The sequence below is a fragment of the Capsicum annuum genome, chromosome 10, assembly GCF_002878395.1.
Source record: "Capsicum annuum cultivar UCD-10X-F1 chromosome 10, UCD10Xv1.1, whole genome shotgun sequence".
Lineage (NCBI taxonomy): Eukaryota > Viridiplantae > Streptophyta > Magnoliopsida > Solanales > Solanaceae > Capsicum > Capsicum annuum.
Window position 1 is genome coordinate 167,264,600 of NC_061120.1, and position 25,652 is coordinate 167,290,251.

General features: G+C 31.1%; 1 protein-coding gene across 1 annotated transcript; it reads left to right on the top strand.

Moving 5' to 3' along the window:
* The first annotated feature begins 6,457 nt into the window (after positions 1 to 6,457).
* LOC107844430 lies at positions 6,458 to 6,907 on the top strand. The gene is made up of 2 exons (XM_016688847.1): positions 6,458 to 6,514; positions 6,647 to 6,907. The coding sequence occupies exons 1-2, from the start codon at positions 6,458 to 6,460 to the stop codon at positions 6,905 to 6,907; spliced, it is 318 nt and encodes a 105-aa protein (XP_016544333.1).
* Positions 6,908 to 25,652: the final 18,745 nt, after the last annotated feature.

Sequence of the window (25,652 nt, forward strand, 5' to 3'; positions counted from 1 at the left end):
GTTTTGACTTTGCACAACGGTTTAGATGGATTTGTTATATACTGTGATATTTCCAGAGTTGGATTGGGGTGTGTTTTGATGCATAAGGGTAAGGCATAGCCTACGCCCCTAGATATCTTAAGCCCCATGAAAAGAATTATCCCATCCATAATCTTAAACTTGCAGCGGTCTTGTTGCTTTAATGATTTTGAGGCACTATTTGTATAGGGTACATGTTGATGTATTCACATACCACAAAAGCCTGCAGTATGTGTTTTCACAGAAAGACCTGAACTGGCGTCAAAGAAGGTGGTTAGAGTTGTTGAAAGACTACGACTTGAGTGTTTTGTATCATCCGAGCAAGGCCAATGTAGTGGCAGATTCCCTCAGTAGGTTGTGCACGGGTAGTGTTTCTCACGTTGAGGATGGTAATAAAAAGTTAGTTTGAGAATTTCATCAGCTTTCCAGATTAGGTATCCGTTTGGTTGATTCGGTTGAGGGTAGTATTTGGGTGGAGAATAGTTTAGAATCTTTAGTTTTCGGGGTGAAGGAAAAGTAGGATAGGGATCCCAATTTAGTTAAGCTGAAAGAGTCAGTCAGAGACCAAAAAATAGAGATTTTCTCCCAAGGGGGAGATGGTGCGTTGCGTTGCTAGGGTAGGCTATATGTTCTATATATAGATGATATGAGACAGTGAATTTTTTCTGAAGCACATAGGCCACTAAAATGTACAGCTACTTGCGGGAAGTCTATTTGTGGAGTGGGATGAAGAAGAACATTGCAGAGTATGTGGCTAAGTGCTCTACTTGTCAGCAGGTGAAGATTGAGCACCAAAAGCCTAGTGGTTCCATGCAAGAGTTTAGTATTCCCACATGGAAGTGGGAATAAGTGAACATAGACTTCGTAATGGGTTTGCCTCGTACTCATCGTCAGCACGATTCGATTAGGGTCATTGTAGATAGGATGACCAAGTCTGCCCATTTCTTGCCAGTCTATACTTCTTATTCAGCCGAGGACTATGACAAGATCTATATTAGAGAGTTGGTTAGGTTGCACGGTGTCCCGTTGTCCATTATTTTAGATAGAGGTACGAGTTTACCTCTCACTTTTGGAAAGCCTTCCAAAAAGGTCTTGGTACCCAAGTCCACCTTAGTACAGTCTTCCACCCCCAGATAGATGGTCAAGCAAAAAGGACTATTCAGACCTTAGAGGATATGTTGAGAGCGTGTGTCATTGACTTTAAGGGCTTTGGGGATGACCACTTACCTTTGATTGAGTTCGCATATAATAACAGCTATCATTTCATTATTCAGATGGCTCTATTAGTGTTTAATGCTTTAGAAAATGAATAGTTGATCGGGGAGAGGCTTAAGACAGCCCAGAGCCAATAAAAATCATATATAGATGTGAGAAATAAATATCTTGAATTCTTGATTAACGACTTTGTGTATTTGAAAATCTCTCTATAAAGGGAGTGAAGAGGTTTGATAAAAAGTGAAAGCTTAGTCCCTAATATGTTGGTCCTTATAGGATTCTGAATCATTTCGAAAAGGTAGCCTATGAACATGAGTTGCCTACAGACTTGGCATCAGTGCACCCAGTATTTCATGTCTCCTTGTTAAAGAAGTGCATAGGTGACCCAACAGTTATATTCCCCGTAAAGAGTGTAGATGTTCAGAATAGTCTCTCTTACAAAGAAGTCCCAGTCAAAATCCTTGATCGTCAGACTCACAGACTAAGGAACAAAGAAGTTTCCTTGGTCAAAGTTCTTTGGTGGAACCAGTCCGTTGAGGGAGCCACTTAGGAAGTATAAGTAGACATGCGAACTAAGTACCCTCATCTTATCTCCACAAACTCAGACTCAGCCTAAGGTAACAATTTTCTTTAGATTTACTCTGTTCCATGCTTAGGTCCAACTGCATATCATTCTCATATCATTCATGCATTTATGAACCAGTTCAGTCATGTGTTATGTCTCAAGATTTAGTTATGTTTCAGCTATGCACGTTATTATAATCGCAGTACCTCAGTTCGTCTCAACTTAATTAGTCTCATTTGAGGGCGAATGTTCCCACAGGGGAGGTATTATAAGACCCTATAAATTTCTAGTCCATCTCAGTCCTATATAGCATGCCAAAAGAGGTCCCAGACTTTGAAAGATTTTAGCCAAGTGTTAAGATTTATTCTTATTTTTGGCCTTGATATTTCAATGGTCTCATTTTTTATTTTTTCGACCTTAGATTGTTGATTTTTAAATTGATTCATGATCAAGGTTATCTATCGGTCATCTCGGGTGAGTTTCAAAATTTTTGGACATCGTTTGAGATATGTTTGGATAACAAAAATAATGAGCCAATGCGATCAGGATGCGTCGTATTCGCCATCCGTCGTGACCATCAACATGACGTATCGGCAATTGCATCGACACCATCAACATGATGCGCTGTTTGCAACATCACTGGGCATATTTAATGCAATTAATCCCGAGTCTAGAGGGGTAGTTGGGTTATTTCCCCCATGTTAAATCAGTAAAAAACAAAAAATTAAGCATGGAAAAGGGAAAAACACATTCATTCTTCACAAAACCTCTCAAGAACAAAACTCTAGGTTCATCAAATTCAAGTCCAAGTCTCAAGAATTCACCAATAATTCTCACAAATTCAGAAACCAAGGTATGTTAGGCGTTCATCCTTGGGTTCCTTCCACCCTTGGAGTTTAAGAATCCTTTTTCAAAACTTAGATTATGATTTACATTCTTGAATACAATTGTGTTCATGTATGTGTTGTTGTGTGGCTTTCAAGCCAAGAAGAGTTTGAGTTCATGTAAATAAACTAAAATGTGTGTTGATTTATGTAACCCTAATGTAGTCAATATTCAGTACAGTCAAGCCTAGTATAGTCCAGTGATCAGTTCCAGTGTCGATTTAGTTGGGAGTAGGATTCAGCATTGAGTGAACCCAGGGATGGGGGCATTTCTTCGAGTTTAGGGTTTGACCCTTAGTTGTAGTCTTTGAGTTATAGAACTAAATAGCCAATGTAGTGTAACGCCCCGAGTCTGCACCTTGGAAGTCACACGGTGCTTACAACACTGAAGGACCACATGTCAACCCATGACTGGTACCTACTGTAAGCACTGAATAATAATTCTGAAATAAATGCGGAAGTTAGGCTGAAGTTTTCGTAAGGTTCATAACTGATAAACAAATACTGATAAATAAATATTGAAATAAAACTAGACATCTGTCTGAATAATTTAGTCTGAAGCCTCTAACTGTCTGAATATAGAGTTGATGGGATAAGTCCCCAACTAACTTTGACTACTGAATATATTGAACTACTAAAATAATGAAATAATAAATATGTCCTCAAACTATGATGACTCACCACTATATCTAATGCTGATAGCCTAGACTTCTAAGTACGGTTAGGAGCCCGTGCGTCTGAACCTATGATATAAGACGTCATAGCGCAAAAGAAAGAGTATGCATTAGTACTTTGAATGTACTGGTATGCTAAGTGGGATAGGCTGATATGCAAGGGTTCATATGTATTAATAATAACTGACTGAATGGTATGAATATAACTGCATGAGAGTACATGTATGACTAAAACTGCTGAAATATTGATTATGCAATACTATGCACATAGCTACATATACTGTAACTGAGATCATACTATTACTAGATACTGAGTTCTGATAACTAAATAAATGATATCTGAGTTTTTCTGATAACTGTATTACTGATAACTGGCTGACTATTTCTGAAAGTCCTGATTCTATAGAACTAGACTGAGTTCCATACTGAGCTGGGCAATTGTGTCTGATAGTCCTGATTTTGTAGAACTAAACTGAGTTCTATACTAAGTCTGAAATTGAAACTGTAACTGTAGGAGTATTCATCTAACCGACATACGCCGATTATAAACTGAGTTGGGGTCCAACTTGTGGCCCCAGTTGGAAGGGTGCTAGCACCTTACCAAGGGATACTAACAATAACTGTGAGTTAACCCTATCTGGTAGGAAGACATTTCGTCAACCCTCGCTGGTAGGAAAACTCGTACAAGATGCATCAACCCTTGTCTGGCAGGAAGATATCTCAACCTACGCCGGCTATGTAGTTCTGTAATGCAGGGATTGCTTCTAAGGGCCAAACCCTCTACTATCAGGAATGTCCCCCATTCCTGGGTTCGCTCGGTGCTGATTCCTACACCAAACTGAATAGACACTGAAATAATTTCTAAACTTTTCTAGGCTTGACTGAACTATTACTGATCGTGATGTCTAATTGAACTGGACTGAGTTCACTAAGTTCTGTAACTAACTGAGTACAACTATTTGTGACATTTATTGAGACAATTCTGTAGCTACTAAAATTCTAAGGGAAACAGCTAGATTTTCGAGTATTGAATATCCCCAGGACTCGATAGCATTGAAAGTAAAACATGGAATGATCTTAATAGCATAACAATAGTAGCTTGTTAACAATGCTTTCATTTAGACATTTGTTAAACACTTGAGGGGCATGAACTTGTGCACATACTATTATGTCATGATTTCACCCTTCAACTCACATGAACATTTTATTAAACACTTAGAGAGCATAATTCATGCACCTAAAAATAATCAACATGTAAACATCATGATCACAATCCCAACTCACAAATTCAAAGGGGCTTTTAACATAAATCCATATAATACTACACACAGGTTAGTTACTTTACCTGAAACTTGACATAAATCATGGATTACAAACCCAAATAACATCATAATCATGAACACAATCAAATTCAACATAAAATTCATGAAAGAAATCAACTTGTAGTTTTAAAAAAGGTTCTTGAACTCCAAGAGTGGAAAGAAACCCTTGGATGAACACCTAACATACCTTGGTAATCAAATTCGTGAAGATTGATGATGTATTCTTGAAGCTTGGACTTGAAATTGAATACCCTAGGGTTTGTTCTTGAGAGAAATTTGAGAGAAATTGAGACAAAGTGAGTGGTTTTGCCCTTAGGATAATTTAATCTCGTGTTTTAGGGATGAATAAAAGTGGGAAAATGACCTAAATATCCCTCTGGATGTGGACTTTTAATTACTAAAAAAGTGCCCAGTGATGCGCAGACCAACGCATCGCATTGATATCGCATCAGCTCACTGAAATTCGCACTAAATGCTAGAAAAATATCCGTTGACGCGATAAGTGATGTGACACATCGAGATCTCACTGACTCACTATTTTTTACATCCAAACAAGTTTCTAGCGAGGTCCAAAAAATTCAAAACCGCCCGAGAGCACCCATTAACATGCTTGATCATAAATCAACTTAAAAATTAATATTTTAAGGTCATAAGGGTCATAAATAAAATCATAGAAATACTGAGGTCCTAAAATGCGACTAAGTCTCATTACTTAGCTGAAATTTTCTAAGTCTGAGACCTCTTTTCATACTCTAAAGGACTGAGTTGAGCTAAGATTTTGTGAGGTCTTACACGTACGGCAAATCGTCTTCCTTCCAGACTAGGGTTGACATAACCATATACATCTCATGAGTCTTCCTGCCAGATTAGGGTTGACCTAGCCAGTGTTAGTAACCCATGAAACGGTGCTAACACCCTTCTAACTGAGGTTACAGGTTGGACCCCAAATTAGTTAATAATCGGGGTATGTCAGCTAGATGATAACTCTCATAGTCTCAGTTTCAGTATTCAGTACAGAACTCAGTTCAGTTCTACACGATTATGACTTAAAGTTATCAGTTATTCAGTTATCAGAAATTTAGTACTTTATTTTTTGTCTAAACTTATAGTTATCAGTATTCAGTTATCAGAAACTCAGTACTTTAATTACAGTCTAATTCAGATAGATGATATATGTTTGGTATTGTATGTTCAGTACTTTTAGTAGTCCCAGTCTTGCATATACTCTTATCCAGTTACTTCATGATATTTAGTTATTATTATTCATGCACATAAACCCATGCATATTTGCCTAACCTCACCTAGTGTACCAATACATTCAAAGTACTGATGCATACTCTCTTTTCTCTATGATGTCTCATATCATAGGTTCGGACGCTCGAGTTCCTGATCGTACTTAGTTAGATCAGACAATCATCCACAGCTACATTAGTGAGTCCTCATCCATCGAGTACGTGATACTTATTTAGTCATTGCATTACTTACAATATTTCAGTTTTTTTCAGACAGTAATTGAAGTTAGTTGGGGCTTGTCCCACCAATTCTTTTATTTCAGATGTTTAGAGTCTTTCAGACACTTTCAGTTAGCAGTTATTCCATAGATGTACTCAATCTTTGTTTTTCAGTATTATGGACCTTATAGCATTTTCAGCTCATTTCTACATATGTTTTATAATGATTATTCAGTATTTATAATAGATACCAGTCATGGGTTAGCTTGTGGTCCTTCGGGGTCATAGACACCGTGTGACGCCCAGGGTGTAGTCTATAGGCATTACAATGAGTCTGTTGAATGAGCTGCAAATTCTTGGTATGGTTATTGATAAGGAATCTCAGGTAGAGATGGTCCTACAGACTCTGCCGGATAATATTTTGTAGTTTTACTTAAATTATAACATAAATAAGATGGACTTATACCTTACAAAACTATTGAATAAGCTGCAAGCGGGAGAATATATCATTATGCAGCAAGATCCTCATGCAGCGTTGATGTCTGACAAACCTTCATGTTCTAATTCTAAGCTGAAAGGCAAAAACAAAAAGAAAAATAAGCTTCATAAGGTTCCAGGAGCTAATGGTGGTGTGGCTAAGCCTAAGGGCAAGTGCTATTATTGCAAGCAACCTGGTCATTGTAAGAAACAGTACCCTGACTATATAGCTAAGATGCAAAAACAAGGTACATCTTTTTCATATGTCGTTGAAACATTTTTAGCAGTTGTTTCCTCCTAATTTTTAGGCTATATATTTGGGAGCCACTAATCATATCTGCACTTCATTGTAGGGGTTTCAGGAAATACAATGCCTATGTGAAAATGAACTGAATGTATTTCAAGCAAATGGGAAACCAGCACCAGCCTTAGCTATAGAAAATATTTTTCTTTTGTTTAGTAGTTCTATACTTTTGACTTTGCATAATGTTCTTTATGTACCTTCTATAAGAAGGAATTTAATTCCAATTTCAAGAATAATGGATGCTGGTTATCATGTTTATTTTGCTAATAATTGTGCAATTATAAACTTTAATAAGCATTTTATTATTTTTGCTCCTAAAAAACATGATTTGTTTGTATTTGATATTTCCCATAATATTCTACAAATAATGGAACTTAATAATGTTGATCAATAGCATAAAAGAAAACATATTTCAAAATTGAGTGAAACATACTTATGGCACTTACGTCAAGGTTATATTAATAAAAATAGGATCTCACGATTGTTTTTTTGATGGACCTTTTAGTTTATTAAAAGTGGAGGCACTTCCAACTTGTAAATCTTGTTTAGAAAGTAAAATGACCTAGAGACCATTTTCTTCCAACGGAAATAAAGCCGGTGATAAGTTAGTATTAATTCATACTGATTTGTGTCATCTTATGAATATACAAGAAAGAGGTGGTTTTGGGTATTATGTGACTTCCATATATGATTACTTAATATATGAATACATTTATTTGTTGCTCCATAAATCTGAATGCTTTGAAAAATTCAAAGGATTTAATATGGAAATGAAAAAGCAACATAACAAACATATACGTACATTACAATCTAATCGTGGTGGTGAATAACTTTTGCAAAACTCATTAAATACTTATCAGAATTAGGAATTACATCTCAATATTTTACTCTGGAAACACCACAACAAAATAGTGTGGCAGAACGATGAAATAGAAATCTTATAAAAATGGTTAGATCAATGTTAAGTTATTCAGATTTACCCTTTTCTTTTTAGGGTTATGCATTAGAAACAACAAATTATATTCAGAACTTGATTCCTTTAAAATCAGTACCTTTAACCCCATCTGAATTGTGAAGTGAGTGCAAGCCTATTCTACAACATATTCAAACTTAGGGTTGTCCAATATATGTGGTAAAAGAAAAAACTGATCAACTGGAATCTAGGACAGAAGTGTGTGTTTTTATTGGATATCCAAAAGGTATGAAAGAGGGTTTATTTTACTGTCGAAAGAAACATAGGGTAATTGTTTTGACAAATGCTAGATTTCTTGAAGAGGATTATTTAATGAAACATGTTTCTAGAAGTAAAACTATTTTATAGGAATTAAGCAATAGAATAACGGATAATGAAACACAAGAACACATTCTAAAAACCATTATTGATATACTACTGCATCCATGTAGTGGGAGAAATGTTAATAGAAAAGAGGTTACACAAGAGCAAACACTTGACAAAACACTACCTCAAAATAGTAAGAGTAATATCGATCAACCTGCAATTATGAAGAAAAACGTTCAGGATAATGTCGAGGAACCTGTCATAGTGCAGGAAGACATTCAGAGTGTTCAAAATTTAGTTCCAAATATAGAAGATCCTATAGTGACTAGTTGTCGTAGTGGGAGAATTATTAGAAAACCTTTACGATTTACGCTCTTGGGAGAATATTATGATATAATTACTGAGGATCCTAATACAAAACCTCTTAATTACGTCGAAGCACTACGTGATAAAGATGATAAAATGTGGATTGCCGCTATGAAATCTGAAATGGAGTCTATGTATTCCAATCAAGTCTGGAAACTTATAGAACCACCTACGGGAGTCAAACCCATTGGTTGCAGATGGATCAATAAGAAAAAGAGAGGTATGGATGGAAAAGTGCAAGCTTTTAAAGCTAGGCTTATTGCGAAAGGGTTTACTCAAAAAGAAGGAATTGATTATGAGAAAACTTTTTCACCGGTAGCTATGCTTAAATCCATTAGGATGCTTTTATCCATTATTGCTTATTATGATTATGAGATTTGGAAAATGTATGTCCAGACGACTTTCCTCAATGGAAGTCTTGATGAGTGCATTTATACGGCACGACCAGAAGGTTTCATGAAAAATGGTAATGAACATAAGTTTTTTAAATGTAAGAAATCCATTTATGGTTTGAAACAAGCATCTAGAGCATGGAATACTTGTTTTGATAATTCGATTAAGACTTTTGGTTTTGATCAATGTGAAAATGAGTCATGTGTCTATAAAAAATGGGACGGAGATGGAGTAGTATTTTTTATTTTGTACGTAGATGATATTTTTCTCATAGGAAATAATATGAGCATGTTGAATACTATTAAGGAGTGGTTGTCCTTATGTTTTGATATGAAAGACTTGGGAGAAACGGCTCATATCCTTTGGATCAAGATCATGTGAGATCATAAATAAAGGATATTAGGCTTATCTCAAGCACTTTATATTGATACTATTCTTGTAAGGTTTAGTAAACAAATTACAAAAAGGGATTCCTTTCTTTTAGGCATGGAATCACTCTATGAAAAGATCAGTCGCCCAAAATGATCAATAAGATAGAAAGAGTAAAGGTGTTCCCTTATACTTCTGTTGTAGGGAGCCTCATGTATGCTATATTGGGCACTAAACCAGATATTTTCTTTATTATTCGCATGGTTAGCAGATTTTAGTCTAATCATTAGCAATAACATTGGACTGCGGTTAAGCATTATAACCAAGTATCTTAAAAGGACTAGGTATTACATGCTTGTTTTTTACTCTGGGGATGTTATACCTATTGGGTATACTAATTCAACTTTTCAGTCAAATAAAGATTCTAGAAAATCTACCTCAGGATATGTGTTTACTTTAGGAGGTGAAGCCATTATTTGGAGGAGTATCAAGCAATCATGTGTTGCTGATTCCACCATGAAAGCCAAATATGTAGCTGCCTCTAAGGCAGCTAAGGAGGCTGTTTGACTCGACAACTTTCTGAAAGAGCTTGGAGTTGTTCCTTCAGTTCTGACACTACTAACACTTCATTGTGACAATAATGGTGCAGTTGAAAACTTGAAAGAACCACAAAGCCATAAAAAAGTAAGCATATTGAGAAAAATATTACTTGATTTGGGATATAACTCAAAGAGGTGATGTGAGACTTTTGAAGATTGAGTCGAAGAATAATTTGGCGGACCCATTTACAAAGGGCTTAACCCAGAAGGTTTTTGATAAGCATGTGGAAGAAATGAGAGTTAAAATTATGCATTCATGGTTATGAGTCTAAGTGGGAGATTGTTAGGATATACTATTAACCATGTAGTTTGTGTTAGTATTATATTTTCATCCCAATGTAAAGACACTTTCTTATATTAATAAAATCTTTATTTGAATAGATCATTGTGTTAACATGTGTGTCCTTTACTTATATAGTAGACAATTTTATGTATGAAGTATTTTGACTCATGTGCAGAAGATTAAAATTATCGGTTCTTATAAGTAATAAATTAATGTTCACAATTAAAAGATGAGGTAGGACAAACATCTTGATGATTGTAGCACAAGATTAAATATAATTTGTTCTTGATCATGGGAGTGGTAATATTCCAACTTCTTGTGCTAGTACTTTTCATATGTATTGAATGAGCCAATTAAAGATGCTTGTTTATGTTTTGAATTATAATAAATAACTTCTCTAGTCCATTACATGTACTTATACTCTTAATCTTGATATAATTATTATGATCTATTTGGTTTGATTTGTCATTTTAATCTATTAAAAGGTGAAACTCTTTTATGAGTCAATATATTCCTGGTGGGTTGGATAATGATGAACTACTTAGTGAAATATTAATTAATTGATAGAGCCATGTCCCAGACTTGAGATAGAAGACACCTCTTTGTGGTTACTTATATGTTTTCACGTGAAAACCCTGCTGGTAGATTTTCTATCCGTTATGTGAAATAAGTTAAGAATTATAAATAAAGGATTAAACTAATCAATAAGTTAAATTTTCCAGAGAATTTAATTTGATTGATTGGTATCGGTAATTCTAACATGGGAAGTTAAATAAGATGTAATGGTAGATTTCGGAATTAAATCGAGGAGTGCAATTATATATTTTTAGTGGTATAATTTATAATTTATTATGTTATAATAATTCTTCCATCACCGAATTAATATCATAATTGGAAGCCTCATTTAATAAATCTGTGGTCCCTGCTACACCTGATTACCTAATCAATTTTGGAAAAGTAAAGAAGCCTGCTAAGAAAAGTAATATTAACTACCGATCTTCTATTAGGAATAAAAGAATTTAAAAATTAATTTTGGCATTATGACAAATTTAAAGCTTTAAAACATTTCGGCATTAAGTGACATTAAGGCTAAAAACGTTTTTTGACTTTAAGGTTATAATGAAGGGTCAAAACGTTTGTCTCTCTTCCTTCCTCATCCCGTTGAAAGTGGGAATAAGTAGAGGCTGATTTCTTAGAATTCACATATCCTTCTTCAATCCAAAAATACTTGCCCACACAAAGTTGATTAGTAAGGTCAATCAGGAAGTAGTAGAAGGCAACAAAACTGGCAAACAAGGTGTTGAACGAATTGTGTGAAAGCATCAAGAGGTAAGTTTTCTGACTTTTATTTTGATTATGTTATGTAGATTATATGTAAGTTGTATTGATCCTGTAGAATTATTACTTTCGTTGTGCATGTTGTTACAATCGATAGGACCCTAAACTTGTCTCAAAATTTCACTTAAACTCCTTAACTCAGGCATGTACCTATCAGACCCTTAACCCACCCAAAATTTAAACCACGTAAATATTTTTTGCTGACATGTCATAGTAAGTGTAAGCCACTTGAGAGTGACGCGTGAAAGTTATTTTTTACTCTTTTTTTTCTTTTTTCGGGGAGGGGGGAGTCTTCTGCAATCTCCATTATAGTTTTTTAACATTTTCCACCGCAGTCTATTGCCTTCTTCGCCGAAAAAATGGAGACCACCATTAAAACATTCAAATTTCATAATTTCTTTACATATATTTCTCTCCCTCTGCTCTTCCTCTTTCGCTTCTTCTCTTTCTCATCTAACATATTGAAAATTAAAAAAGAATCACACTCAAAAAAAATTGCAACAAAAGATGTTTAAATCTAAAGGGTGGATGAGGAAGAAAACGTAAAAAAAAGACCATTATAACATTGAGTTTATAGCAATTTGAACCAATGAAACGAATCAAAACTCCTTTATTAACAACTGAAAAATTGGAAAAACATCAACTGAAATAATTTTTTTTATTTGTTCTCTGTTTCAATTAAAATTTTTACAACTTTGATTTGCAACTTGATTCTCGATTTCAATGGTTCTATTTTTTGATTTGCAGAAAAAAATTGATCTTTACTCATTGTATTTCCTTCCAATCCATGAAAATTTTGATTTCAATGGTTCTGTTTCTTGAGTTTGTTCAATAATTTTTCATTTGTATTAGTTTGGATTTTTACTCCATTAATGAGGTTGAATTTTTTGGCTGGCAGTGATGAAAATAGTGTCAATAGTGATATCGTTAATAGAGTAGGAGGGGGAGAGGGTGGAGTAAGGGTAGGGGTGGGGGGCTGGTTAGATTAGGTTTATATTTAAATATAATTTTTTAACTCAAAGTTAATTTTTAAAATCCATTTGCCACATGTTTTTCTTTTAATTGGTCATTTTTGCCACGTCACACGAGTGTTTACACACATTCTATACCTTTTGCTGATTGTCCACAAAATGTCTAATAGATTCTAATTTTGGGTTGTTCAAGTGTTTAATAGGTACAAGACTGAGTTGAGGGGTCCAAGTGAAATTTCGAAACAAGTTTAAGGGTCAATCGATGACTTAAGCCTATTATTTATTTGGAACACGCCTATATACCAATTGTTTGAGATTGTTATTGCATGTCTGCACCACATTAAATATATAAATATATATATAATAACAGTAATATATTCAGTGTATTCCTACAAAGTGGGTTCTGGAGGTGTAAAGTGTACTCAGAACATATCACTACGTCATATGAAGTAGAGATGTCTTTTCCTATAGACAAGTAAATAAATAATATATATATATATATGTGTGTGTGTGTGTGTGTGTGTGTGCGCGCGCGCGTGTGTGTGTATGAGAAAAGACATCATCTCCCCCCTGAACTTGTCCGCTCAACTTATTTTAGCACCTAAACTAAACTTCTGTTTATTTACCCCCTTTAACATCTTTAAAGTGTATTAATTTCACCCCTTAAGACTGAATACCACTCTCACAATGGAGAGTGCATCACACGCGTCGACAAATTAGCATCACATCACTGCCACGTTGGAGCCACACAAGAAAAGTATTTTTTAAAATAATTTCATATATATATTAAAAAATATCTTCTTCAGCCCCCCTCCCCCCAAACCCCTTCTCCTCATATGTCATCTTCAACATTGCTCATATATGGGTTCTTCATTTTTGGGTCTCAAATTCCAACATAAACTAACAAAATTCATACCAATCAAACTCAAATTTCAAGTGCAACTTCATAACATCATTTGAAAACCCCAATAATCAATTTGGACATTAACCATAAATTCAACAAACTTATTTTTTTTGTCTTCAAGCTTTTTCAAGGTTCAGTAATGGTGGATACAAAATTAAACTAGCAAGATTCATACCAATCAAACTCAAATTTTAGGTACAGGTTCACAACATCATCAGAAAACCCCAATAATCAATTTAGACATCAACCATGAATTCAACAAACTCATTTTTTTTTGTCTTCAAGCTTTTTCAATAATGGCTGATACAAAATTAAACTAGCAAATTTCATATCAATCAAACTCAAAATTCAAGTACAACTTCACATTGTCATAAGAAAACCCCAATAGTTAATTTAGACATCAACCATGAATTCGACAAACTCATTTTTTTTGTCTTCAAATTTTTTCAAGGTTTAATAATGGTGGATACAAAGGACAATCTCATAAATCCAACAATAGATTTCTTCAAAAATCATATAAGTAATTTAGTTCAAAAATAATGTATTGAAAGACTCTCTTTTTCAAAATTATTTTCTAATCAATTAAGTGGTAGCTCATTTTTCCCCCTTCAAATCTCTGTTGAAGATGAATTGATTATAAATTTTGTCTTCTTCTTTTTCTTCTTCTCAATGATGAATTTTGAAAAGTGTATTAATATTCATAACTTTTCACATGTAGTTTTTTCTTTCTTGAAAAATTAATGAAGATAATAGAAGTGGAGATGGAGAGTTAGAAGAAGGAGAAAGATGAATATAATAGAAGTGGAAATGGAGTGTTAAAAGAAGGAGAAAGAGAATTGGGGTGGGGTGTAAGAAAAAATACAAGAAGATGAGGAGGGGGTGAGGGGTGAGGGTGAGGGGGTGGAACGGTATGAAGAAGACGGGTGGGGTGAGAGGTAAGGGGTGGGTTTATTTAAGTATATATATATATATATTAAAAAAATAGTGGGACCATCTCAATTTTTAAATAAAAAATGCGCTTTTTATTTCTTTTCTTTAAAAAAAAAATTCACGTCAATATTAGGGGTGAAACTAATACACTTTAAAGATGCTAAGAGGGGTAAATAAATGGAAGTTTAATTTAAGTGCTAAAGCAAGTTGAGCACAAGTTCAGGGGGAAATGATGTCTTCTCTCTCTCTCTCTCTCTCTATATATATATATATATATATATGAAATGGATCAAAAATACCACTCACTAATTTTTTGGTTCAAAAATATTCCTCCGTTAAATATTTAGCTAAAAAATGCACCTTCCCCTAATCGAATTCCACCAAGCATGCCACCTTTTACTGCAGGTTGTTTGGAAATAATTTTGCACATCATAAAAAATGTGTGATTGATTGTCGACACAGAAGCACCTAGAAATGATCGAAAACTATAGAAAAGAAAATTGACAAAATACTGCCATAACTATAAACTCGTGGTTAGTCATTAACGAGAAACTGCTGGTTAATGTTATGCTTGTCTTTTAGGGTATGTGTAAAACATAAACACGACAAGTAAATGAACTGAATGGAGTAATCTATTTATGCAATTTAATTATTATTTAATATCCTTGGAGATTATTATGAAGTTAATTTGCGTAAAAACTCTAAATTAAGGTTATAAGATATAATATAAACTTGAAGTCATGAAAATCTTTTGTTGTATTAGATAATTTTATAAAATGAAAAAAATGGATTATCAAAAAACACTTGCTACATGAAACAAAGAATGAAATTAAAACTCAATAAATATCAAAAGAAATTTATTTCTGCATACAAGTAAACAATTAGATACTCACAAAATAATAAAAATATAAATAGTTATTTATTTATGATCTTCGTCAAATTATAATTATTTAATTATTTTAAATCATGTTATTTACAAAATATTGAATTGATGGTGGACATTTGATATATTCTTATTCTCTGGTAATACTTTCTTACTCACAAATATTTTTTTTCTTAAAGATTATCTACTTATGTTATTAAAAACTTTAATAAGTAGGAAAATTTATTAACAAGAAATATTTGACATATCATTAGATTATGTTATTTATAAAGTAAAAAATATATAAAAATTATATTTTAAATTAAAAATAATTATTTTATATCTTGAATTTGAGTCCGAACTTAGCACGAGTCTCTCATAGATCTAATATATATATATATATATATATATATATATATACTACTCTACTACTAATATATAAGTGAGGATAAGCGGCTGAAGCAGGCAGCTTGTGGACGACATGCCTGCTTGAGCAGCTTCAACAGTGATTTTACTATATCATCCTTAATTAATTATTATAAGTAATTTTTGTATTAGAAAATAATATTTAATTTAAACGTGAAGTAGATATTTATGATGTGTGTGTTTCAGATGTTTCAACCGTGATTTTACTATATCATTCTTAATTAATTATTATAAGTTATTTACATATTAGAAAAATAATAAAACATAATTAAAAAAAGTAAATAGATATTTATGACATGCTTGCTTTAGCTACTTCAATCGTGATTTTATTATATCATTTCTAATTATTTAATTTAAAAAGTAAAGTAGATATTTATGACATGTCTGCTTCAACTGTTTCAATTGTGATTTTACTATATCATTCTTAATTAATTGTTATAAGTTATTTACATATTAGAATATTAAAAACACATAATTAAAAAATGTAAATAAATATTTATGACATGCTTGCTTCAAATACTTCAACCGTGATTTTACTATATCATTCCTAATTAATTATTATAAGTTATTTACATATTAAAAAATTAATAATATTTTAAGTGAGGATAAGTTGCTGAAGCAGGTAGCTTATGGATGACATGCCTGGTTCAGCTGCTTCACAAGTGATTTTATTATATCATCCTTAATTAATTATTATAAGTTGTTTTCGTATTAGAAAATTAATAATATTTAATTTAAAAATTAAAGTAGATATTTATGACATGTCTGCTTCAGTTGTTTCAATCATGATTTTACTATATCATAATTAATTAATTATTATAAGTCATTTACATATTAAAAAATTAATAATACATAATTTAAAAAAGTAAATAGATATTTATAACATGCTTGCTTTGCCACTTCAATCGTGATTTTACTATATCATTCATAATTAATTATTATAAGTCATTTACGTATTAAAAAGTTAATAATATTTAATTAAAAAATATAATAAGCATTCATGACATGTCTACTTCAATTACTTCAATCATGATTTTATTATATCACCCCTACTTAATTATTATAGATTATCTAAGTATTAAAAAATTGATAATATTTCATAAAAAAAAGTGAAATAGACACAAAATTCTGAGTTAACTCTTGATGTTTTAAATTAATTTGACAACTTATATGTAGTCCACTTAAATTTTTATCCACAAGTACTTTTTATAGTAATTTTATTATATCGTTTCTAATTAGTTAGTCGTTGATGTTTTAAATTAAATTGACGACTTATACGGGGTTCACTTTAAAAAAAATCACAAGTAAATTTTATAGTAATTTTATTATATCACTTCTAGATAATTATTATAAGTCATTAAAGTATTAGATAATTAATTATTATAAGTCATTTATGTATTAGAAAATTAATATTATTTAATAAAAAATAAAATAGATATTTATGACATATCTGCTTTAGCTGCTTCAACAGTAATTTTACTATATCATTCTTAATTAATTATATAAGTCTTTTAAGTATTAGAAAATTAATTATATATAATGAAAAAAGTAAATAAAATATTTATGACATGCCTGCTTCAGCTGCTTCAACAGTAATTTTACTATACTGTTCCTAATTAATTGTTATAAGTCATTTACGTATTAGAAAATTTATAATATTTAATTAAAAAAATATAATAGACATTTATGACATGTCTGCTTCAGCTACTTCAATCGTGATTTTACTATATCACACCTAATTAATTAATATGGAGTCCACTTTAATTTTTTTCCAAAAATACTTTATATAGTAATTTTATTATATCGCTTCTAACTAGTTAACCATTGATGTTTTAAATTAACTTGACGCCTTATACGGGGTTCACTTACAAAATTTTCACAAGTAACGTTTATAGTAATTTTATTTATCAATTCTAAATAGTCATTTTAAGTCATTTAAGTCTTAGATTTTAAATAATATTTAATAATAAGGATAAAATAGATAAAAGAAGTTAAAAATTTAAATGATCGGATAAAGTACTTTGCAATAGTAATATCTGTGTCAAAAAAGGTGCGAAAGCAGTACACCTATTGAGAGCTAAATAATTAGATTCAAACGAAAAATTAAATACATAGTTACGATGTAGATCTGAGTTATTAAAACATCATTTTTTATTAGGTACAATTAAATGAAGCATAAAATAGATAAACAAGGAAATTCAATTTTAATTTTTGTAACAACCTTTTCGTTTCGGTGATCAACATGCTTGTTGACCACTATTTGCTTCGTAATTTTACTATATCACCCTTAATTATTATATTTCATTTATGTATTAGAAAATTAATAATAATTAATAAAATAAATAAGTAAAGTAAACATTTATAACATGTCTGCTTCATCTGCTTCAAGCATAATTTACTACATCACCTCTAATTATAAATCATTTAAGTATTAAAAAGTTAATAAATTTGATAAAAAAGTAAAATAGACATAAAATAATTAATTAACTCTTTATGTTTTAAATTAACTTGACATCTTCTATGAGGCTTACTTAAATTATTTTTACAAGTATTTTTTATAGAAATTTTATTATATCACTTCTAATTAGTTATTATAAGTCATTTAAGACATGTCTGCTTCGCTACTTCAATCGTGATATTTGCTTAACTTTCGAAAGTAGTGTCACTTAAAATAAAATTAAGAAAATAATATAAATTAAATAATTAAAAACTTTAATTATTTAAAATTATTTAATAATAATAATTTATTTCATTGATTCTATAATAATTTTAAAAATTAAAGTTTAGCATATTGTGTTCGTTAGGGGTGTGCATCGGTCAGTTTGGTTCGGTTTTACATATTATCGGTTCGGTTTATCGGTTTTCGATTTTTAAATATGCTAAACCAATAAGATATTTTTTATTGGTTTTCGGTTTATCGGTTTTAGTCCTTAACGGTTCGATTTTCGGTTTAACAGATAAAAAAATACTCATAAAATAGAAATAGTAGTAACTAGCATGAAAAATAATTGAATCTTAGTTGCAAACAAAAATCCTACATAATGTGTTTTAGTTTACAAGAATCTTCAAGTTTGAACTAAATGTTGTTAGGAGAAATTAAGAGTTTGTATAATTGAAATAATAGTTTTGTTAATTTGTAGAGATTAAAGAGAAATTAAGAGAAGTATCTAATGTATATGTATATGTATGTATGTATCTATATATATATATATATATATATATATATATATATATATATATATATATTTATATTCTTATTGGGTTATCGGTTTACCCAATAAGAAAAAATCGAATCGAACCAAAAATCTAATAATTTTTTTTTATAAAATTATTAAAAAAACTGTTAATCCAATAACCCAATAATAATAAACCAATAACGTTTTTATCGATTCAGCTTTTGTACAATCCTAGAGCTTGTGCTGAGCACGGGCCTATCACCACAAGTATATATATAACCCCAACTATGTTGTACTGAAGCATATTATTATATATATACAATTATCTTTTTTCACATAAAAAAAAAGTACATAAAACAAACTGAAGGGGACAGGGAAATTGTTTTCATAGGATTCTTGGGGACAATAATTGACATTTTTCTTGAATTGGTATTTGCTTGTTTGTCTTTTTCCAAAGAACTTGACTGCTCTGACTTTAGAGGGTGTTTGAAAGAGTTTATAGATCGGTCAAAATGACTTAAAACTACTTTTTATTTTGAGAAGTGTGCTAACACATTGACTTGCCATTCAATTGTAGATGGATTAGTTATCAATAGCCCTTGCATAACAAATACTTTCTTTTTAGTCAGCTTTAGTTATTTGCTCGGCTTTTTTTGAGTCCAACAAAAAAATGTCTTTTTTTTTTTGTAGCTTTTTAATTTATTTTTTCATATGACATGTTTGAAATTATAATATTAAAAAATATTTTGACATATATTATATATTTTAATTCAAAATTACAAGATTTTAAAATTTTCTTTAATTCTAAAAATTTGGGTCAAGTTAAAATCATACAAATAAATAATTTAACTATCGATTTTTATGAAAACAAATGATTTGACTATCTAATTTTTACATTTTTATTTGATATAAAGCCATGTTAAATATATTCTCATTATTTTAATTTGATTATTTATTTTTAACTTATTAAAGTGTATTTGTTATTTTCTTAAATTTTATACTAAGTTTAAACTAAAAGTTATCCATGAAAAGTATTAAGATTCAGTCTAACCTTATAATATTATATATTTTAAATAACTGTTGATTAAATTTCGGCCCCCAACCAAAATAAGAGAAGTCGTAAATTTTAAAGGTTATCTGGCCATGTGAGCTATTCAAATGAGCCCTTGATTTACCCCCTCAAAATTGGTGAAAATGTGTGGAGCCTATTTGCAGCAAAGTCTTAAATGACAAAATTACCTTTAACAATAATGTTTTACAGTATCTTCGAATGCTGACATGTTGACGTCCATCAGTAATATGTACGGTCGTTTTTCGGGGTTAGGTAAATATATATTTGATACTAGATAACGAGGGTTCGTGTTATATGTTATTTTTTATTGTAATTCATGTGATATAAATAGAATTTGATCATCAATCATATTTTTAATATATTTTTAAATATTTTAAGTTGTTAACTGTTATTATAATACTTTATATGTAATTTTTAAATAATATATGTTACTTTTTTTGTCCAAACTTTTATCACATTGATAGTCAGTTATATTTTTAAAATAATTTAAATTTTTAATTATGAAGATTTATATTACTTTTTTATTCCAATTTAAGTGACACTGATATAATTTCGAAAGTTAACCATATATTTTATATCATTTGAATTTTTTAAATTGTTAATTATTATGGTATATAATATATTTTTTTTGGAATATATGGTAGATAATTTTTTTTAGATATTTTAAATTGTTAAATATTGTACTTTATAATATTTTTTATGTAATTTTGAAATAATAAATGTTACTCTCCTCGTTCAAACTTTTGTGACATTGATAGACATTATATTTTTAAAAATAATTTAAATTTCTAATTATTGTGATTTATAATAATTTTTCTTTTATTTCATTTTAAGTGGTAGTGCTATAATTTCGAGAGTTGACCAAATGTTTAATATCTTTTGAATTTTTTATGTTATTAATTATTGTAATTTATAGTATTTTTTTTTGAAATATTTAAAAGATTTAAAAAATAAGACAAATAAATTAAAATTGAGGAAAAAAAATGGAGGCAAGGGAAAGAACCAATGAAGCTGTATCAAAGTAGGCAGGTTGACTTTTTAATTTTTGAAATTGTTAATTATTGTGATTTATAATATTTTTTACGTATTGTTTTTTGAAATATATAACAATTATTTTTTTAGAAATTTTAAGTTGTTAACTATTGTAATTTATTATACCTTTTATGTAATTTTTAAATAATATGTTCTCTATTTGTCCAAACTTTCGTGTCATTGATAGTCAATTATATTTTTTGAGTAATTTACTTTTTAATTATTGTTATTTATAATACGTTTTCTTCTATTAAAATTTAAGTGACACAATGCTTAAATGGTCATAATAATTAATTAAGGCTGATATAGTAAAATCATGATTGAAGCAGTGAAACAGACCTGACTTAAATGACTTATAATAACTATTAATTTTTAATATTTAAATGACTTATAATAATTAATTAGGGGTGATATAGTAAAATTATAATTAAAAGTCAGAAAGCCGCATGACGTAAAGCTTCTCAAACTCCCTCTTATTGTATAAGAGAAAATATATGCTATTTTTTTTATCTCAATTTATGTGATACAAATAAAATTTAGATAATCAATATTTTTAATTTGTTTTTAGATATTTTAAGTTGTTAGTTATTGTAATTTATAATACCTTTTTGACACTGTAATTTACTATTTTAAGACTTTAGATTGTAATTTACTATACTCTGTCCTTGTCCAAACTTTTATGGCATTGATAGTCAATTATATTTTTAAAATAATTTATGTTTTTAATTAATATGATTTATAATCGTTTTTCTTCTATTCCAATTTAAGTGACACTAGCATAATTTCGAGAGTCAACCAAATATCACGATTGAAGTAGCGAAGCAGACACATCTTAAATGACTCATAATAACTAACTAGAAGTGGTATAGCAAGATTGCAATAAAAATACTTGTGAAAAAATTTAAATGAATCTCATATAAGACGTCAAGTTATTTAAAATATAAAGATTTAATTTATTATTTTATGTCAATTTATAATTTTATTCAATATTATTAATTTTTTCATACTTAAACGACCTATTAATAATTAATTTGAGGTGATATAGTAAAATTATGATTGAAGCAGCAGAAGCAAAATGTCATAAATATTTATTTTATTTTTTTAATTAATAATATTAATATTTTAATACGTAAATAATATATAATAATTAATTAAGACTAATATAATAAACTCACGGAGCAATTAGACATTTGGCCGGCAAGGAAGACGACCTTAAGCTCCTCACTGTCTGTTATAATATAAGAGAAGAGAAAATTTTAGATAACATAAGATGCATGATAGTATTAAAGGTTATTCTGTTATTTGATGGGATGGATAAAGATATATTTATGGATTGGTATATTTCATAACTATCCCACCTTTATATGAGATAGTTAATCTCACCATTTTAATATATAATAATCTCAAAATTAATTAATATTTATAATCGAACATGCAATAAGGTAATCCTGAAATGTTCATCCTTTATCCCACTAATCAAACAACTAACGTCGATTATTTTATACCAAAAGTAATAACGATACATGAAGATTCATCCAACTCTGAACCATAGTCAAACTTCAAGATAATAAATATTGCAAGCTAGCAGTATCCCTTCTTGCTATGTTCGGAGTTTGAACTTTGAAACAAGATATGGCTAGTGTAAATGTGCAGAAGAATAGCAAATGGTCAAATACCACACCTGGTAGAGCGAAGTAAACTATTGAATCCTCTTTCCCTCATAACAAGTGTGAATATGGTCGAACTCTGCCTACTGAGATGTAGAAGGAGGTTGGTTCTACATACCAACCCCATGATTATTTCAACTTGGAACATAAGGGGCCTAATAAGGACCACAAGCAGACAAAGGTGCATCTTTTTTTCTTGAAGAATAAAGTGGATATGTGTAACACCTGAAGGTATCCTGGACATCACACGGTGCTTAACACTATGAATAATCCAAGCTAACCCATGATATCTACTCAGCTCTGAACTCTCAAAAAGGTAAGCGTGAATCATGAATGAATAACGAAGAAGACTTAAAATGGAACAATCATATGAATAATCCCAGCTAAAACTCTGTAACTTAATAACCTTCAAATTTGTGGAAAACGGAAAGAAACATAATTTGACTAGTCTTGACAAGCCTTTAATCTAATGACTGAAAACCCACTGGGCAGACCCCAGCTGTCCCAAACTGAAAGTTAAGTAATTGGAATAATTGCATTTAACATCCGAAATTATCATAAACTCTGGAATTATGAGGACCCACCAACTGTCTGAATGTAGGAAATGGTGCCCGCAATTAATCGTGCTGCTAGGGACGAACACTAGAACATACATTATGAAACAACGTAGCACATAGACATATATGTAGGCCAGTAATTCTGGAATGTACTGAATATGTGGGAGTGAATGTAATAAGTAAAACTTAAACTGAACATACTTTCAAAACATGCATGCTAAGTGTAAAGGGACTCACCTTGATCATGAATAATACTGAAAGTTGTAACAACATAAAGCATGAATAATAAAGCATAATCTAATAAGTTTAGTGAGTCATTACACTTAGTTACTGAAATCTTTACTTTTGTGGGAGATTCTTATAATCGACATAAACCATGTGAGCTATCATGGAGTCCAACGTCTTTCCTACGTTGGGGAGATCTGTTCTACCCTTACTATCAGAATATAACCTTAACTTAAAGTGATCACTATACTTAGCCCATATTGGGTAGACTAGGGGACACTCTCTGGTGAGACCCCTAAACATAAACCTACTGTGGCACGTAGTTTCTGGAGAATAGGATGCACTGAACCCAAATTCCCTTATCGGTGCTAAATACTACTACCAAAACATATACTTATATGCTCATACTTATGAAATCCACCTTAAAATAGCATATGGTTTATAAACTGAAAACCAACTATGCTTCTCTTACTTAAACCATATTCATGACGAAATTTGTGGATTTCATGTCTTATCTTAGATCATAGGATCAAGTTGAAATTTAATCATGTTGTAGTACTTGTAACTTAAGCTTATACTCTTAAACTTCTAGAAAACTTAGTAACTTATGCTTAAACATGAAATCATTCATGATCTCATAGAAACTTCTTATCGAAATATCAAACTTTATGTTAAAATAATGAAATTCATCCCATAATAGCAATCATGCAAGTAAAAACATGTATGATTTTTCTGTAGTTGGTAATTCTTTTGATGACTATTTGATTCACCTGGACAATGCTCTGCGTCTATCTGAGAAATTCAACTTGGTACTTAACTGGGAGAAGTGCTACTTTATGGTGAAAGAAGGAATTGTTCTTGGACACAAGATCTTGAAAAAAGTCATAGAGGTTGACAAGGCAAAAATTAAAGTGGTTGAAGCTGTCACCGCTAATTTCAGTTAAGGAAATTCAACGTTTTTTGGGCTATGTAGGTTTCTATAGGCGATTAGGTAAATTCTTGTGCAAACTGAACATTTAAATCACATGATAATACCATAATCTCAAGAACATGAAAATTGGGTATGCACCCTAACTTAAAACCTCATAAATTTAATTGTAAAAACCAAAGCTTTTGGGTACAACGATGAAAGAGTATCCATGTTTGAACCTCACATACCTAGATTTTCTCAACTTCTTAAAGGGAACTTGGACTTGGGGACTTGGGAGATGAATTTGTGAAAGAAACCCTAGCATTATTGTTGTTGAAAGTGGAAGAGGGATGAATGTTGATAACTGATTGAGAATATGGCAAATTATGCTTATTTGGGGTTATAGTTCATGAATTGGGTGTTTAAAGGAAGAAAAAGACCAAAAATCCCTTAAGCCTTAAGTGACTACATGACTTTTTACTCTGCAGCGTGGCACAGAGCCTATCGCTGAGGCCAGCCTCTGTGACACGTTGTCTATCGCGGAGGCTTGTCTTAGTGACACACTGCATATACGGAGGACACTGCCTCTGTGACACTCTACATATCACAGAGGGTGGCCTCCATGACAAGTTGAAACACAGAGGCACACTACCTCCGTGGTCCAAAATCACTCCGAACCTTCTTCAAAAATTCTGAAACTCTCTCGGATGACCCTTTTAATATTCCTAAATATATTTCAAGCCAAAATCAATGTTTCGAACATAGAAAGGCCAAAAATAAGATGTTCAAAATATTTAGGGTGTCAAAATACTCATGACACTTATTCTTAGTGTGGAATAATTGCTTTGGAGACCTTTTTAACACGTGACGACTAATATGGAAACTTGTCAATAATCCTGTAGGGTATTACAATATCTCCCCCTGGGGATCATTCATCCCCGAATGAAACTATCTAGGGTGAGGATTTTGGTGAAAAATTAACATTTCCGTACTGAGCTGTTCATTAAATATACAACTAATACACGTACTAAACAACTTAAGAATGCATGATATGATATGAAGATACTTAGATGGTCTGAGAGATGAAGAATTTGCTGAAGAGAAATGGTTTACCTTCCGTAGGGACTGAATCGTAGGGAAAAAGATGAGGGTACTTGGTCATCATGTCTGTTTCGGTTTCCTAAGTGGCTTCAACCGATGGTTTCTCCAAAGAACCTTTACTGATGCCACAACCTAATTTCTTAGCCTTTGGACCTGCCTATCAAGAATTTTGACAGAAATTTCATCATAGGATAAGTTATCCTTGACTCTAATACTCTCTAAGGGGACTAGGTATGAATCCCTAATGCACTTATTTAGCATCAAACATGGAAAACTGGGTAG